The sequence below is a fragment of the Selaginella moellendorffii genome, unplaced genomic scaffold (genome assembly GCF_000143415.4).
Source record: "Selaginella moellendorffii unplaced genomic scaffold, v1.0 SELMOscaffold_34, whole genome shotgun sequence".
Classification (NCBI taxonomy): Eukaryota; Viridiplantae; Streptophyta; class Lycopodiopsida; order Selaginellales; family Selaginellaceae; genus Selaginella; species Selaginella moellendorffii.
The window spans coordinates 1,753,206-1,768,723 of record NW_003314295.1 but is presented as its reverse complement, the minus strand read 5'-3'; the positions used below and the strand labels follow the sequence as shown (position 1 = coordinate 1,768,723).

Sequence of the window (15,518 nt, the reverse complement as noted above, 5' to 3'; positions counted from 1 at the left end):
ATGTTGGAAGCGATGGTAGAAGCTGCTGGGATGGCGCTAGTAGCGAGTATAGATTGAATTGGCGCGGCCGATCCGGTCAATGCGGTGCGATGATCTTCCCATTGATGAAGCTGGCCACTCTGGCATTGCGGACGCTGAGCAAGCCCGTGGCGAATCGGTTGAAGAAGACGGCGGCGCATCATCCCAGGTTTCGCGAGTCGATCAGCAAAATGGCGCAGGTATGGCGGTGGCATTGCGATATTTCGCTCGAAATCTCTGGCTCCTCGCGCTTGTTGTCGCGATTTCTTGCAGCTCAACCACAGGTTTAGCGTGAATCTGCAAAGGCGGATCTATGGCCACGCCACGGATGTGGAAATCCGGCCGCTCAACGAGGAGAAGGCCGTGCAAGCCGCGTCGGAGATGCTGGGCGAGTTCTTCATTTTTGGGGTCAGTAAAGTGCCACTCTTCGATTCGATTCCTTTTCGCATTGAGAGATTCTTCCCAAAAATTCTTTCCAGGTTGGAGGAGCAGTGGTGATTTTCGAGGTGTCGAGGAACGCGCGCTCGGAGGAAGCCAAGAGAAAGGAGGAGGCGAGGAAGGAAGACGAGAGGAGGATGAAGGAAGAGGTATGATCCATGGGTTTTTCTTTTTTCTCTTTCGATCTAGCTCTCTTTGGCAGGCGATCATGTCAAGAATCTCCGGAGTGGAGACGCGATTAGATGTCATCGAGGAATTGCTGCGAGCGAGAAGATAACTTACGGCCGAAGAAACTTTCGTTTTTAAATATCTTCTTACTCCAATTTTGGAGGCCCTTGAATTAGGGTTCTTGGCTGTATAAAATTCGCTATTGGGACTAGGGTTCTTGGTCAGTAGCTAGGGTTCTTTGGGCATCGGGGAGGATTTCCTTGTTTATCCTTGCGCTTTCATGGGTCTCTCTGTGGATCCGATGCAGATGCACGGTATACCAGCTGCTAATCCTGGTTTCTGAGATGCCCCTTTTACTAGCAGATCTGTGATGGTTTTTTCACTGCGTTATCTTTCCCAGTGCTCCTGGAAGCGTGAGGAAATCCTTTTCGCTGAGATCTATTTCATCAGCCCGGTGATGACCACTGTCTTAACCACACCGAATTTGTGGCTGGGCGCTCTCGTTTTCTCGGCAGGGATGAAGTTGCGGTAAGAGGGGTTTCGCATTGGCGGCGGCCCTGGCTTGTTTGATCGAGCATTTGTTTGGTCTCCTTACGAGACTGGGCTCGAGAACGAGTGTTGGGTCGTTTCCTTTGTGGGTCTCGTCTCTTTGCTGCGAATGGATTTGTCGAGAAAGAGAGCGCTCGGTTGTGTGTGGAGAAAACATGGCCTTAGTCTGAGGGCTCTCTTTTTTATTCGGTGTGTCCATCATCCATAGCAAGCTCTCTCCACAAAGCGTTTCCTACTATCAATGGTGACTACCATTGTACAGGAGATAACCGAGACCAGCACCCCAATTGCAAAGCTCACCGCAAGAACTGCTCCCAATCCACCATCGCCATCGCCATGGTCAGCACGATTCGTCGCTGTTGGTGGTGATGTGATGCATGACGCTAGAGGGAAACCACACAGACCGGCATTTCCTGCATAGCTGCTCGGATCAAGTGTCCAAAGCTGACCACCCTGTGGAATTGGACCGGACAAGTTGTTATGCGACACATTCAACCCTGTGAGGGACTGGAGAGACGAAAACGAGCTTGGAATGCTTCCTTGGAGATCATTGAATGACAAGTCCATCCCTATCACTTTCTTGAGATACCCGAGCTCCACGGGGATTGTTCCGGACAGGAAGTTATGTGCAACACTGAGGTAATTGGCGTCCTGCATGCTCCCAAGCTCCCGCGGGATGTCTCCCACCAGTCTATTGAATGAAACATCGATGAAGGAAGGGCTGGTGGTGGAGAAACCATAAAAGCTTGCTGGAAGGAAACTTATGGAGCATTTGCAGCCACCGCTCTTGGCAGAAAGTAGCCTCTCCATTTCTTCCAAAGAGATTCCTTGTAAGATAAAAATGTTGTCGATGCAACCACATGTTTTTATCCCTGTTGCTAGCTTCAAGCTCGTCCCAGCAACGTTGGATTTGGCAGATTTGGTGCCTGTGAAACCATTCAAAGAGGCTGAAATCCTCCCGCTCAAGCTGTTTCCACGGAGATCTATCGTCTGCATGGTCATGTTGCTGGGCAGTTTGCCCTGCAGGCTGTTGTTGCTCAGCTGAAGCACTATCATCTCCTTTGCATGCTCCAATGAATCAGGCAACTCTCCACTCAATCTGTTATTACTCAAGCATAACCATTGGAGGCTCTTTGTGCTGGACAACAGCTCAGGTGGAATGTTTCCACTGAGATTGTTGAAAGTGAGGATGATCTCGGTGAGGTTACTGCACGATGCAAGGTTTTGGGGAAGCTGCCCCTGGAGGTTGTTTACCCACGCGAGAAAGTGCTCGAGCTTGGGAAGTTGTTTGCATATGCTGCTTGGAATCTCTCCTGTTAACGAATTGAAGCTCAAATCCAACATCCTAAGGCTAGAGCAATTCATGACGCTGTCCAATACCCTTCCGGTGAGCTTGTTGTTGACCAGGATCAAGCTCTCCAGCCTCGAGGAGTTGAGCGATGGACATAAGGTTTCCCTGGTTGTGCTGAAATTGTTTGAGCTAAGATTAAGATGCTTGAGGTTCTCATGAATTGCAGGAACCGGACCTGTGAAGTTGTTGAAGCTAGCGTCGAGAAATTCTAGCGATGGCAAGGAGTGAATAGAGGGAAATGATGTGCCACGGAAGCTGTTGGAGGCCAGAGAGATTTGCTGCAGATTAGTACAATTTTTAAAAAGATCCTCTGGAAGTTCTCCGGTGAGATGATTGTGGGAGAGGTCTAGATATCTCAATCTCTTGCACTGTGAAAACAGTAAGTGGGGAAGCTCCCCACTAAATAAGTTGTTGGAGAGATCCATTACTTCCAAAACGCTGCCTATTGGCACCTGAATCTTACCCTCAATTTGATTGTTTGAAAGATTGAGAATCTTTAGACCTTTGCAGACTAGCATAGCATCAAAATTGGTCGTGAAAGACATGTTTTGATTACCCGACAGTTTGATCAACTCAAGTGAGCAGGCTTGTTTGGAGGAATTCAAAGCATCAGTGAAGTTGCTTCCCAAGACAGATAGCTCGAGTAAGAAGGGCAAAGAGTTGATTGTGGAAACCAAGAGCGACCCTGGAAGTGCTAAATTCTCAAGTGCAAGAATGGAAACTCGGCCTTTCGCCGTGCAGGCTATGCCGTTCCAGTGCTGGCAGAAGTTAACACTTGTATTCCAGCTGGACAGAGTTTTAGATGGATCGTCCACAGAGTTTTTGAAGCTCAAAAGCACAGATGACTCCTCTTTTGCATTCGAGAAAGAGCAGATGAAGCAAAAAACGAGAAGAACAATCACTATGCCTGAACTCATGAAGCAAAGCAGAGACACTCCGAGTTACTTGCCCTTTTTGTGTTCTTATGGTGTCCTCCAACTTGGCATATGTATGTGCACTTGGAGTCAATAGAATAATAAATGTGGTCAGTCAAAATGGTTGGGAAATTCTAATCAAAATTTTCCTTCTCTCTGCAGAGGCCAAAAATTTAAAAATACTTTTTCTCTGTAAATTAACATTCTTTCCCAAGATATTTTTGAGAATAGGCCACACAGATTTTTGTGAACAATAGTGAGTTCTTAAAATATACATATATTTTTTTGGACACAAGGCAATAGACAAGTATGAGCTTCCAAATATTTTATATTTTGCAGGGTTAATGTTATGGCTGCAGCATCAATGCTGCCACTGCGCGCCTTGGCATTCAATCCTTCCTTGCCATCCACAGGGCTAAATGGGGTTCTAGGAAATTCATTTATTTCAGTTTATAATTTATGAACTTTCTTAAGCACCAAGTGAATTTGGCTTAGCAATGTTTTTTGCAATTGTAAATTTTGTCTCTGAGCAGTGTTCAATAATTGTTGTCTCTATAGTGGCTTTTCAAGACTTTAAATGTTTTGGCTCCTGATATTTTACAGATCATCTAGTTTATCATTGTGCTTTTATGGATAGCTCATTAGATTTGATGTTTGAGTTAATTTCCTCATCTTGTTATTTTTGGTGATAATTGATTATCATTTTTTATTAGAAGTTTTTCTTGATTGATAATGAATAATTTGTCATTCACCAAGTGAATTATTTTTAAATAATAACTATGCATCTCTAATAAAAAAGTGATTGACAATCTTTAGTGATAGTTTATTTTCATTGATGGCTTATTGCAGGGTTTTGGATCTGGCTTGCGGTAGCGGAGGCAATAAGCTGGATGGACTAGGAGTGAATATTTGGGAGTGGACTTCTCCATGAAAGAATCAGGGAGGCCGAGGCGAGAGCTCAAGCCCTAAGAGCTATGAGAGCCAAGTTTGTGGAGTACGATTGTTTCTCGTCACGTTTGCCTCAAGATGTCACAGCGGAGGGACCGTATGACGCTTCCAGCTGCCAGCTTGCAATACATTACGCTGCATCCAACGAGGCTACCGCACGTACAGCCCTGTACAACATCTCGTCGTCGCTAAAGCCGGGCGGATGGTTTGTAGGCACCACGGGTGGTTTTGGACAAGCTAAAGAGGGTGGGCAACACGACAACGAATACGACTTTGCACTGGAGGGCGTGGTCATTGACTGCCCTGAGTACCTTGTGTTTTTTTATGCGTGGGAGAAGCTTGCAAGGGAGTATGGTCTGGAGCTGGTCATGCCTGCCAATTTCCAAGAATTTCCTGGCAAGCACAGGCTGAGCGGGCTCACAGCCGCGGAGGCAGAGGTTTTCCCCCTGTATTGCGTCTTTGCTTTCCAAAAGCTCCTCTGTATGAGCAAGAATAAGAAGCGCAAACGAAACTAATTTGGTGAAATAAAAGCCTCTCAATTAAACTTTGTTAAGAGGCAGCGTTCCCTGCTCTCATCTGCATGGTCACACCATAGAGTCCCTTGGCCATCTCTTCAAACACAAGCTCAGCATTTCACAGCATCCTGTTTTGCGACGACAGAGGAGCGAGTTCCAAGATAAGAAGGCTTTGCCTCTTTCAGATGACAAACCCAGCCAAGATGGAGTTCTAAGTTACTAAGCTATGGTTTGCGATCGAAAACTCCTTTTGCTCCCGTTTAGAGCGTTCCACGAGCATCGAGAGGAAGCATCTTAAAGCGTCTTCTATCCTTCCGCATCTTCCATCCTTCCGCAGTGACTAAATCCCAGAAACAAGCACGTAAAAGAGATCTGGTCGGCTTTGAGGTCTTGTAGATGCCAGTAACATGCAATCACGGCATCACACTGTGTTCATTCAACAGGGCTTTCGTGTCGTCATCAAGTCCCGAACATCCATACGCGCTCGCCATTACCGTCCGGCACGATTAATCTCGTCGACTACCATGCTCGAGGTAGTCATAGATTTGAGGCACGCTGGCCAATCTCACGCGGTAGGCATCGTGTTCAAAGAAGCAATGCATCTTCCAGAATGTCTCAAAGTCTACCAGATCCCCGATGTGGGCATATGCAGCAAGCATTTCGCGGACCAGGAGAAGCAATTCTTGGGTCGAATTCCACCCCTCGCGGCTGCCACATAGCCCATACATCTGGACGAGCTAATTGGAGAGATATGGACACCGAGATGCAAATGAGCTCCTGATTAATCACGAATCACAGGGTTGCTCGTCCTCCCCAGATCTGTGAAAGTCTTTCATGTCTTGGCCAGCATTGTGGTGTTTGCGCCGCGGCTGGCACATGACCTGCAACAGGGTCCTCTTCTTTGTCCACAGTCCATCCCTCTCGCACCTTCAGTGACTTCTCCCACACCCTGGAGGACGAGCACCAACTTAACCACCGAGCTTCTCGAGCTCCACACTCCGGGAATGGATCAGGATCAAGCGCAATTGCTTGGGCTTCTCAACCAAGCGCGAGAAGACACTCTTGCTACGGCGAGAAGCTCGCCAGGAATGTCTACATTTGGCACCTTGTTCAGGACATCCCCAGAAATGTTTGAGGGCGTCCGTCAGAAACGCCATGTTGGCTGCGTACGCCCAAAGCAGCAGCCTCAAGCAATCTGAGCTTGTGCTCGACTCTATGGTGGAGAGAAGTCGCCTGGCATGGACTCTATGCTGTCAGCTTATGCCGATTGCGGGAATATCGATAAAGCTTTGAAAACGTTTGCCCACATGCCAGAGAGAAATGTCGTGTCCTGGAATGCTTTACGTTGGTGTTACAGATTTGAAGAGCACTTACGAGAACATGCAAGAGCACAACCAGATGGCATGGACGTCGAAAATCTCTATACTTGTATCTGTCAGCGGCATAAGCTGGAACATCTCTTGCCGTCGACCTGTGGAGCGGTGAGATGAACTTCTCTTTTCGCTCATAAAGCTCTGAGGTTTTCTCTACGGTGCTTCTGGAAAACGTTTGCAGCTGATTGATTGTCTCGTGCACTATGTGAGGGTTCTCTTTCTTATCTTCTTGCAAAGGTGCTGGCCATTTCTATGCTCTTTTGTGTTTGTTTACTCTACTTTCATCCACAGGTACAGGTTCTCAAGTTACAATACTGAACATTCATGCCAGATACGTATGATCCAGAGGTACTGTCTGTGCAAATTTGCAACGCGTTGATTCTTGTGCCGCAGGTACTTCGGTTTTCAAACCTACTTGACTCCGTGGTGGTACCACAGATGCTGGAGGTGCTGGGAGTTCTTTTGCCATATGAGTATCTTTTGTGGCATGGCAGAGATCCGGCCGTGAAAATGAAAACTGGTTTTTGTCACAAGTCCGTGGAGATCAATCACTTGTTCGCCTACTCGTCCAGTCCCACTGTTTCCCGGAACTTACACTTGGCAATTATCTGAATAGGTGAGACTCTGAGCTACATTTTATATCCTATGGATGCGCTTACAGTAATGATTAAAAGAAATGAGCTCTTGCTGTTTCTTCAAGGTAATTTTGGTCTTCTTTGTCAGATGGTGAAGAGCATGGATAAAATGGTATGCTGCAAGCTTTTCTTGGTTAGTACTTGAGTGAGCGGCAGCTATACGAGATGATATACTTGTTCAAAGTCTCTTGTGTAACAAGAAAGGTGAACAAAATAGCACAACCATGTTGTTTCAGTTACTAATCTCATTTAGCAGATCGAGCTGTTCTGCCACTTTGGTGGCAATGCCTTTTGGTAGGAATGTGCTATCTATTGAACATTTGGAGAAGGAGCTTGACTTGGAGGTGATCTCCTCTTTCAGAGCTCTGGCAGATGTAAGGATCTCTATCTCAGTTTAAAGTGGCAAGTGCTGGGTGAAGACAATGGAGGAAAATAGTCTGGTTGCTTGAATCTATTAGTCACCCCGGCTAAATGTTTTCTCCCTTGGAGGAAGCCCATGACTACGGATTCTATCGTTGAAGTGAGGAATTCAGATACTCCTTCTTAAGCCAATCATTTGTTGTCTCACAAAGATCACATCTAAGAGATTCAAAGAGGAATGCAAGAGTATAAAAGAAAAATGGTAAAGAGCAAGGTGCAAACCATTCAATTTTGTAACTTAGCAAATCAAATTTATAAATTTGACTACGTTTGATAATATTATGTGACTCATTTACATTATTAAAACAAAGGTACAAACAAAAAATCAGAAAATGAGATAAATGGAAAAGATACAAGGAAGTATATGATCATGTACATGCATAGCTAGGTCTGGCTAGGTTTGTCATATGTATACATACAGTTGTTACTAAGTCTATCTCCTCTTACACACATGCATAGAAAATGAAAATTGGTATAAGTTTTTAAATTTGAACTTTATAGAAGGTTACCCAATCTCATTCACCTGCTGTTGCTAAGTCTGTTTCATCTTGCATACATGCATAGAAAATAAAGATTGGTATAAGTTCCTAAATTTAAATTTTATAGAAGATTTAGTTTACCCAACTTAATACTATTTAAACCCAATGACACTTTAACTTTTTGTTTTGGATTGTAATTTATTGTTTGAACTCTAATAAACTGCTCTTAAGTTTTTTTCTTTTGTTATTTATAATTTATTATGCTTCCTTATAAATTAATACTTTCATAAATAGAAGTTAAAAATTTCAAAAGCCCGACTCACCCTTTATATTTAGTATATTAAACCAAAAATTTCCAAACAAGTCACTCAACCTAATATTACTTAATTCAAAAAGTAGTATATAGATAACTTCAATGTATCCCAAGACAATTAACCAATTAAAAAAAGATTTAAACCCTAATTAACTGCTGTCTTTTGTTACTTACAATTTTTTCCACGTGATGTAAAGCTAAATAGATAGTAATATATGGTAATAAAAGATAATTTGAACATACATTGACCAATATAATGAAAAATCTAAAATAAATTTGAAATATGAATACTGGATTAACTAATGTTGTATGAACCTTTTGATAGTACTCTTGAAAATCTAAGCATTCCTTAAGGACAATTAAAACCATTTATGTTTAGTAATGTGAGAGCTTAAAATAAATATACAAAATCAATAATAAAAAAAAATTTAAAATTTACAAATTTATGATCAAAAGTTTTCAATTGAAACATGGATTAAATTTCTTTTTATCTAGTTTTTTATGGCCATTATGTAGCTACCCACAATAAATCCATAAAATAATGGCATGCTATAAATCAGATAATCAACCTTTATGCACTTTTATCAAATTTAACTCAATTATAAAGTCTTAGGGAAGAAAAATGCACAACCCTTAATCATTAATATACCATCAATTTTGAATCTTTTTTTTCTATTAAAAAGGCATATAATATTAACAAGTGGGAGAAAAGTTTATTTCTTAAATAAGTATTTTGTAAAATCCAATTATTAAAATGTATAAGAGTGATTCAATAAAAGGCTTCTTGATTTTTACATTTTGGTATAATGAGTTGGGTGAGAGTTCGACATCTATTATTATTTATACTAAAGGACTTACATTTTAATGCTAAATAAAGTAGAAATAATTTTACATTTTAACACTGATCCCCTCGTTAACAATAACCATAATGTATATTTACTTAAAATGTAATATGATTAAACTTTGCGAAGATCATAGTTTTAATTTAATATTGGAAGTGCATTCTTATGCTATCAAAAATAAATTAGCACACACTAGGTAGAAAGATAAAAAAGATCTAAAATAACATTAAAAAATTAAATTTTTATTAAAATTATATAAAAATTTATTTTGGAATTTATATAATTAAATTTTATGTTATTTTCGTAAGCTATAGACTCATTTATCACACTTGAACAAGGCTACACAAAAAAAAACATTAAGATAAATGCATTTCTCTATAGAAATTAAAAACCCTAGAAATGCAAACTCTTGAAATTTACAACATTACATCCCTTTTAAATTTATACTTTCTTCTTTTGGTATGGAAGAGAGCTAACTTATTCCAAATCTAACCTCAAAGTTTGTGAGGACTTATATTCTACCATGGATGTCATAGATGTATTTTCAGTGAAAACAAAGTTCACAAGTGAATCAATATTTTAACTTTTATAATTTTTTTATATAGATATGTGGTTTACTATTTAAAATTTTTCTCATATTAAAAAGGAGACAAAACAATTTATTTATGCATTCCATGCCAATATGGAAACTATACTCTCATTGGAAAGAAAATTACACTAACAATCAAATAATGATTTAAATATTTCACCAACTTATCATCAAGGTTCATGCAAAGTATCAAGGAACTAAGTAATGAAAGTCAATCAATTTAAGAACAGTGGAGTTACTCCAAAGCCTATCAAGCAATTAATTATTACGGCAAAAATTAATATAGTTGAAAACAATGGAATTACCATGGCAAATGAGGCTAACTGAGAATTTTACAATTGTTGTGGCATTAACTCCTAAAATTTAATTGTATAACCTTATGAATAATAAAAATACCCTCTTTTGCCAAAAGTAGCATTATAACACTTGTGGCTACTATCAAGAGTTTGGGAACAATTTGTGGCGTAACTTGATGCTTCCACCATTCTAGAGGGTTACCTAGTTTTTGTGATTCTACCTAGCACACACTAGATAAAAATATAAAAAAGATCTAAAATAATATTAAAAAAAAATTATTGTTAAAGTTACATAAAAATTTCTTTTGGAATTTATATAATTAAATTTTCCGGTTTTTTTCACAAGCCATAGACTCGTTCATCACGATTGTACAAAGCTACACCAAAAAAACATTGAGGTAAACATGTTTTGCTATAACAATTAAAAATTCTAGAAATGCAAACTTTTGAAATTTACGACATTACATCCCTTTTAAATTTATACTCTCTTCTTTTGGTGTGGAAGAGAACTAACTTCTTCCAGGTTTACCCTCAAAATTTGTGAGGACTTACATTCTTTAATGGATGCCATGGATATATTTTCAGTGAAAACAAAGTTCACAATAAATTAATATTTTAACTTTTATAATTTTTTTATATAGATATGTGGTTTACCATTTGAAATTTTTCTCATATTAACAAGGAGATAAAAAAATTTATTTATGCATTCCATGCCAATATGAAAATTATACTCTCATTAGAAAAAAAATTATACTCACAATCAAATAATGAATTAAATACTTCACTAACTTGCCATCAAGGTTCATGCAAAGTATCAAGCAACTAAATAACGAAAGTCGATCAACTTGAGAACAATGGAATTACTCCAAAGCTTATCAATTAATTAGTTATTACAGTAAAAACCAATTTAGTTTGGAATTATCATGGCAAATGAGGTTAACTAAGAACTTTACAATTGTTGTGACATTAATTAACGTTATGAACAATAAAAAAACCCTCTTTTGTTAAAAGTGACATTATAATACTTGTAATTACTATCAAAAACTTAAAAGCAATTTACGGTAGCTTAATGCTTCCACCATTCTAGAAGATTACTTAGTTCTTGTGGTTCGTGGAGTGCATACACATGTTATGGCTACTGTGACGAGTGGTTCAAGCTTCCCCTATTCCCGTGACTGTCCAGTGTGAGAGCTCTCTCTTTGGCTGACAACCCTGCATGGGAGCGGAGATTCAGGGTATTTTCCAGCGCTGGCTCCCTCTACTTCTGCATCGCGCTGTCCACGTGCGATGTGATCCAAGCAAGCCACTGGCACCTCATGGGCGAGCTTCCTGCGAGCAGCGAGAGAACAGGGAGGGGAAGTGCTTGGCTGCGCTCTGTGGCTCCTTGGTTGCCGGGTATGTGTGCACTGGTAGCTTCGAGCTCTTTGCCTGGGACGCAGCCGACAGGAGGTGGAGCTTCTGCCACGGACAGGAGACAGGGTCGACTCGCGGGATTCTTGTGTTTGAGCAGGACCATCTCCTCCTCTCTCTGCTCTCGACTGCCTGCCTGCGCCTTGTTCCATACACGAGGACGCAGCGAGGCGATCGACGCTCTTTGTCTACGATGGCTCCAATGGAATTGGAGTTGGACGGGTTGAGGCTCGAGCCGAGGAGTGAGAACCAGGTCGAACTCAGGAAGCAGTGGCGTTCCAGGTTTACAGCGGGATTGCTGGTAGGGTGTCCAACTTTGGAAACGACCTCACCACCCAGCTACTCCACTTGTTGCGCGGTGGAGTTGTGACGGAGCGCAAGTGCCCGGTGTCTAAAGTTGGTGTTGGAGGGTGTTTACGGTGACCTGGAGGTGGATGACATGCCGTACGAGTCTCGACTTTGCCAAGCTGATCGTCTCACCTACAAGTTACTCTCGACGTAACTCTCCAGGTAAGAGGCTATACTCTCTTTTGTCACCAAATGTCTTGGATTGTGGTTGTTTCAACAATCTGAGCTGCTGGAGTCAAGCGGCTGCGAATGATCAGAGAACAACATAGATCACGAGGAAAAAAATCTGTGTTCTGCGCTAGCTACATTACTCTTGACTTGCAGAAGCTGAAACCTTATGTGCTAGCATCTTGCACTGTAACCTGCACACATGTACTTTAGTTTTCATTTTTCCATCAATTTAAATCATCAATCAGCTTCATTTCACCATTAGATTTTTCCAGGGCTGATGGTCGTGGACTTTGAATTTAAAGCACTTTGCTGCATTGTTAGGACAACTCGACGTGCCTTTTATGAAGATGCTATCGAATGGAGGCAAGCTTCCAAGAAGTGGGACTTGAAAGTAGGGAACGCTGCCTTTTGCAAACAACAAGATTTGATTGAGAGACTTTTATACATTCATTTCACCAAATTAATTTCGTTTGCGCTTCTTATTCTTGCTCATACAGGGGAGCTTTTGGAAAGCAAAGACGCAATACAGGGGGAAAACCTCTGCCTCCGCGGCTGTGAGCCCGCCAACCTTCCTGCCCAGTTTGCCAGCAAATTCTTGGTACATGACCAGCTCCAGACCATACTCCCTTGCAAGCTTCTCCCACGCATCAAAAACACAAGGTACTCAGGGCAGTCATTGACCATGCCCTCCAGTGCAAAGTCGTATTCGTTGCCAAACACCAGCTCCTTGTTCACGGGTTTCTTCAAGCTGCACACTGTTGGACACCGTCGTGTTGCCCACCCTCTTTAGCTTGTCCAAAACCACCCGCGAGTCCACGGTGGTGCCTACAAACCATCCGCCCGGCTTTAGCGACGACGAGATGTTGTACAGGGCTGTACGTGCGGTAGCCTCGTTGGATGCAGCGTAATGTATTGCAAGCTGGCAGCTGCAAGCGTCATACGGTTCCTCCGCTGTGACATCTTGAGGCAAACGTGACGAGAAACAATCGTACTCCACAAACAGGCTTGAGCTCTCGCCTCGGCCTCCCTGATTCTTTCATGGAGAAGTCCACTCCCACGTATTTGTGCACTCTTAGTCCATCCAGCTTGAAGATGTCGCCTCGTCTACCGCAAGCCAGATCCAAGACCCGACCACCACCGCCACCAATAAACTCTGACAAAAGACACTGTTTTACTGCATTGTCAAGCTCTTGAAGGCGAATCACGCGACTCTTTGTGCGCTCGTCCCTTGTCTCCCTTGCCACCCGATTATAGGGCTCGTAGACGGACGAAATGACCTCACAAGAGTACACTGCTGCTGTTGCTGCTGCTACTGCTACTGGACGCGGCGCTGGCGCCAATGCTAGCTGAGATCGCAAAGCGGATGAATTCGCTGCGGCGGGCGACGCGATCGACATCGCTGGGATCTCCAAGGGAACAAACCTTTTTCTCCCAACGGCTGAGATCAAAGATTCTGTTAGATTCTTTGATCTCAGTGCATTATCGATCTGGTTCACCTCCATTCGAATTCATATTTTCCATGCATCGCATCACTTTGGACTATAGACTTCTTCACAAAAACTGGAATCTCGGTCAATGTGAAAAGATATAGCTTCCACTTGATCCTTTGTTACTTATAATAAGCTCTCCACTGACGTGTTCTGTAAAAAGCTTGCCAGACATTTTTCTCCAAGATTAATTTGCCTTTACAGGGCACCGAAATTGTTGGTTTTTGTCACAAAACCAACAAGTTGTTGTGGATTAACCTCCAAAGGTTTTCTTTGGTTGATTAAACAATTTCTAAGTTGTTTAGTTCACTTGATTAATATATTGGTCTTTTTTTGTTATGAATCGAATTGACACAAAAACTGGAATTAAACTAGCTGATTTGTTAAATAGTTTAGGGCTGGCCTTTAATTTGTAAGACATAGGGGTGGTATACTTAAGACATTTTTTAAAAAAATTGCTTATTACCTTGTACACTTTTTGATTCACAGAACTATTTAGCCTGAACTAATAGTCCAAAAAATATAAAGCACCCCTTGGGAGGTTCTTCTTCGTCCACAGTCCGTCCCTCTCGCGCCTTCCACTGTCTCCTTATTTCATAAAGTAACTTCTTCCACACGATTTTCTCAAATTAAGTGTTTAAATATCAAATATAAGTTTTGATGGTTATCCTATATGTGCAAAATATGTGTAAATATGGGTCTATTAGACTTCCAAGGAAGCATTGATGCCTGCCACATACTTCCATGCCAGAAATTGGTAATGCTGTGGCACAATTTAATCTTGTTGACTACAATGTTTTAGGTCTTTTCTTAGATTCTTTGAGAAGATGCAACTTCCAGTAATGGTGAGGGCGTATGGGTGTTCAGGACTTGATGATGACACAAAAGCCCTGTTGGAGACCATCCGGAGCAGAATGTGATGCCATGATTGCATATTACCTGCAAAATGGGCACCTTTTCGGCTGAAAGGCCTCAAAGCCGACCAGATCTCTATTTCTGGGATTTAGTCACTGTGGATGGAACGTCCAAGTGCTGCAAAGACACCAAATGGCATTTGATGAACAGGTCTTTCACCTCACCAAGATGTACTAAGCTAAAATCCATCGATACACTTTTGTGTTGAAGAATTAAAGAAGTTCTTTGCAAATATGCCAGAGCTTACTGAACTGCCATGGTTTTTGTCTACGCCCAGAATGGCCACCTCAAGCAAGCTCTTGGGAATTTGAATCCATGGTCACTTGGAACTCGCTCCTCGTGGTTTTTTCTCGTCTTAAAACCTGAGCTTGTGTTGGCCAAAAAGGACTCTGTGGAGTGGAACACCATGCTTGCTGCAAAGAGTCTGTTCGATTGATTACCAGAGCTAAACCTTGTTTCTTGGAATGGAGGCGAGTGTTGATTATATTTTATGCTTTAAATTTTATTTTGACAAGGATATTAAGTGGACTTATTCTTGATTTTGTCATATCTTTTATTAGCTAATAACTTTATTATTTGACAATACTTTATAAAAAAAAATAATGGAGATGCGCGACTGAGTGGCTTTTCCTCAAACACTGTCATCTGAGCGATGCGGCAAAGAGAGTGATCGTCTCTAATTGTTAAGAGTCATGTTCACTTAGTTGTGGTTGAGTCTTAAGAGTAGGTACAACTAAATCGATCGAACAAACTCTTGGCCTGGAAGAATCCCCGACACTTTGCATAAGCCGCAAGCATGGTGGACTCCGAAATCCAAGAGCTTGCCCGAGGTGGCATTATGGGCGTAGTATAAGTAAGCTCTGGCATATTTGCAAAGAACTGGCTAGCTTCTTAATTCCGCGTACGCGCGTTGCGTGTAGCATGCTCGGCGATGAGACCAGGTCACCAAATGGCATTCGAATTGAACAGGCCCTTTGCCTCTTCCTTATGAAGAATCCAGTCAACACAACATGGAGTTCCAAGTTCCAAGCCATGGTTTGGCATCGCATCGAAGATTCTCTTTGACTCGCGAAGATGCCCGTTTTGACGCTTGCAAAAACTTCTTTTGCTTCGTCCAATCCCCCCCCCCCAGTCAACAAAATATTCCACAAGATTAACTTGTGCTTTGGCATGTCAATATGAATATGTTCTTTGTCTTGTGCCAGTGATAATTTACTCTACTAGTGAATTCCTAGATTTTCGAAGGGAATGCTCGCAGTTAAATTCCTGGCATCCTTTTCTCGTCCAGCCCTGTCCAGCAGATCCACCATGCAGCAGTATTGTTGCAACACTGGCTCCA

The 15,518-nt window shown here is 41.8% G+C and overlaps 2 protein-coding genes across 2 annotated transcripts; one reads left to right on the top strand and one right to left on the bottom strand.

Annotated features, from left to right (window-relative positions):
- The first annotated feature begins 9 nt into the window (after positions 1-9).
- Positions 10-835, top strand: LOC9639375 (optic atrophy 3 protein). Its single transcript, XM_002977587.2, has 4 exons — positions 10-218; positions 292-426; positions 498-605; positions 659-835. Exons 1-4 carry the CDS (start codon positions 90-92, stop codon positions 731-733), a joined length of 447 nt encoding a protein of 148 aa, XP_002977633.1. The 5' UTR covers positions 10-89; the 3' UTR covers positions 734-835.
- A 481-nt stretch (positions 836-1,316) lies between these two features.
- LOC9656170 (protein BRASSINOSTEROID INSENSITIVE 1) lies at positions 1,317-2,764 on the bottom strand. The gene is made up of 3 exons (XM_024682316.1): positions 2,700-2,764; positions 2,554-2,638; positions 1,317-2,486 (listed from the first exon to the last, which is right to left on the bottom strand). The coding sequence occupies exons 2-3, from the start codon at positions 2,618-2,620 to the stop codon at positions 1,372-1,374; spliced, it is 1,182 nt and encodes a 393-aa protein (XP_024538084.1). The 5' UTR covers positions 2,621-2,638; positions 2,700-2,764; the 3' UTR covers positions 1,317-1,371.
- Between the last annotated feature and the right edge of the window lie 12,754 nt (positions 2,765-15,518).

What these genes read in the sequence shown, in the direction of transcription:
- LOC9656170 (XM_024682316.1), bottom strand. Translation starts at nt 2,620, where the DNA reads ATGTCCATCGCTCAACTCCTCGAGGCTGGAGAGCTTGATCCTGGTCAA. An exon ending in ACAACAAGCTCACCGGAAGG is followed by an intron (nt 2,487 to 2,553) that starts GTATTGGACAGC and finishes ATTCGTTAACAG; the next exon opens with GAGAGATTCCAAGCAGCATA.
- LOC9639375 (XM_002977587.2), top strand. Translation starts at nt 90, where the DNA reads ATGATCTTCCCATTGATGAAGCTGGCCACTCTGGCATTGCGGACGCTG. An exon ending in CGATCAGCAAAATGGCGCAG is followed by an intron (nt 219 to 291) that starts GTATGGCGGTGG and finishes GATTTCTTGCAG; the next exon opens with CTCAACCACAGGTTTAGCGT. An exon ending in GCGAGTTCTTCATTTTTGGG is followed by an intron (nt 427 to 497) that starts GTCAGTAAAGTG and finishes AATTCTTTCCAG; the next exon opens with GTTGGAGGAGCAGTGGTGAT.